Source organism: Priapulus caudatus, unplaced genomic scaffold (genome assembly GCF_000485595.1).
Source record: "Priapulus caudatus unplaced genomic scaffold, Priapulus_caudatus-5.0.1 Scaffold911, whole genome shotgun sequence".
In the NCBI taxonomy this organism is placed as follows: Eukaryota; Metazoa; Priapulida; class Priapulimorpha; order Priapulimorphida; family Priapulidae; genus Priapulus; species Priapulus caudatus.
The window spans coordinates 74,955-77,489 of NW_014577972.1; the positions used below are offsets into that span (position 1 = coordinate 74,955).

General features: G+C 48.0%; 1 protein-coding gene across 1 annotated transcript in view; it reads right to left on the reverse strand.

The window, feature by feature from the left end:
- LOC106814354 (mutS protein homolog 5-like) overlaps positions 1–2,535 on the reverse strand; it is a 36,138-nt gene that overhangs the window by 21,915 nt on the left and 11,688 nt on the right. Inside the window, exons 21-22 of the mRNA XM_014818663.1 lie at positions 1,231–1,305; positions 68–205 (exon numbers count right to left, since the gene is read on the reverse strand). Coding sequence (XP_014674149.1) covers positions 68–205; positions 1,231–1,305 — 213 coding nt within the window. The remainder of the gene's footprint in view (positions 1–67; positions 206–1,230; positions 1,306–2,535) is intronic.

Genomic DNA, 2,535 nt, shown 5'->3' on the forward strand with positions numbered 1-2,535 from the left:
ATATGGTGGCGCTTGGATGTCGTTGGAGCAGACGCGGCGAGCGGGAGAGAGTACAGAGAAGCTTTACCATGAGTTTGAGCTGTGGCGTAGGCTGTAGCAGGGTGGTGACCATGTGGTAGTGCGTTGATACGAACACGTGGGGACACTTGTCACCGCTGTCCAGCCAGTGTTCAATGCTGGCAGTCAGTAACGCCACACCGTCAACCTGCAGTAGAAACGTGCACCATCACACGCACGAACACGCACGCACACACCAATTTAGGTGATAGGCACATGAACGAGGGGAATAAAATATAGGGTAGGTTACTTGGTAAGGTAGTGACTTGTAAGAGTAGGAAAAGAGAGGGAAGGAAAGCAATGGAAGGAGAGAGGGCGTGTGCGAGAGTGGGGAAGAGGGGGAGAGAGGGCCGGGAGAAAGAAAGAAAAGGGAAGAGGAGAAGGAGGAGGAGTTGAGAGGGAAAGGAAAAAGGTTAAGAGGGATGAAGAGAGAGCGAGAGAGAACTACATATTCAGAGTGAGCACGCACACGAGAGAGAGAGAGAGAGAGAGGGGGGAGAGGGGGAAGAGTAGGAGACTTATTACAGCAGAATTTTCTTAATGGAAATATATAGGGCAAGTACAGGTGCAATCATTGAGCATTACCTCACTTATCAAGGCTAATTGTTGCATAATTATTCATACTCCAACTTGCAATACCATGCAAGCAACACCCACTCAGGCTCGCAACGGTAAATATGCCTAGCTCACCATTCAAGGCTCCCCTCAGCTATCCACACACAGTAGATACACAGCTGTATATTGTGCACCGCGTGTATTCGCGTGTTTTAGATGAAAGACGAGTGCTCTGCCTACATCTCTGCAACCTTTGTCGTGCTTAAGTGCCTACACTTGTCGTGCTAGAAACCCGCCAACAAACATACATAGGCGCTTTTCTTGCACGAAGAAGTAAGACTAAGTGCCTAGGTACTTGCGACATGACTGCATTGTGTCGACTGACTCTCTGTTTGCGTTCGGTAAAAGTGAAATGAACGGTAGCAAGCTGCGGGCACACTGTCCGAAGGATCGGCACGGTATTCAACCTGTCCTGGGCCGTAAGCTAAACGCATACAACAACTATTTCCCCCCACCTTTCAAGGTTTCTTTCCTGCCCATCGCGACACGGGTAAACAGTACAGGAAGAGGAGACAAGGTCGAGTAGGAGGTATTCATAGCTGGCACGTGTGTACTGACCGCTGTCGTTCCCTTGCCGAATTCATCGATGAGTACCAGGGATCGCTCCGTGGCGCTCCTTAGACACAGCGCCATCTGAAGCCAGCAAAAGCAAACATATACAGTTGCAGCATTACAGCAAGCAGAAGGCGCTTGCAGTTGACTAATTGACATAATTATAGAAGATCTCCTCGCATTCTCAAGTTAAGACCATCAAAAAGACTTTGTTCGGTTTATACAACACGCGTATGTGCTCATGATGATACATGTCCAGATAGTGGTTGTGACAGCTTGATAAAATGTAACTGTGAGAAAGATGGAGATCTTCTGTTTTCTCGATCCACGCAGTACACGTATATCAGAAGTATGGATAATTATCGGGTATAGGAATTCCTCTATTATTCCCCTACTATTATCTACCCTTGCATGTCCTTACAATGAGACGTCCCCACAGTGGTGCCAGCTACGACATTTGCAAAGGTGTCGCTGTTACTGTTAACAGTGTTAGGAAGAGTCTTGTAGCGTGAAGAATATACAGAAGATCCCAGGCTGGCGTGGCCGAATAAACGCCAACAGATTCCCGTGTCACAACCCATTTCGGTTCTTCTGCTTATCCTCCATTTTACACTACACTCAATCCACCCTTACATCGCTATATATGACAATGCATTAATTCTGATAATGTAATATTATAGCTAGTATTGCGAAGAAAATGCTTCAATTCTGGCGACAAATGTCCCCACGCTGTGCCGCCCAGTCGCCCCCCGCACGTCACAATGGCAACTAAGGTCGCTGAAGATAAGCGTACAATGGCTCTCACCGACTAACGCAGGCATTCTAAGCGTAAACAAGACGTTCCGATTACAGACAGACTGCCTACTATATGAACCATTGGTAGACTAGAACGCGTAGACGGGTATAAGCTGTCCGAAATTAGAGCTGCTAACAATAGTGACTTTTAAATGCTCTTGATCGTATCATCAGAAGGCCGTTGGTAGTGGTGCGTGAACGCCTTTGATAGCTGAACACTGATAGCTCGATACGAGCGGACGTTACATGTCCTAGCTGACAGGTTCGATTTGCTTTTTAAGATATTTGGAGTGTGAACCAGCCAAACTGGCCTATGAGTGGCTGCGCAGTAGCCGCCACAAGCCTGTAGCGCCTACGTGCATTGAAAACTGACCATGATGCATGTGTCAGCCCCGTACAGCGCTGAAACATTACGAACGTGATCACACATGCACGTATGTACGCACGCATACGCTCATAAACGCACACACACACACACACGCACGCACGCACGCACGCACGCACGCACGCACGCAC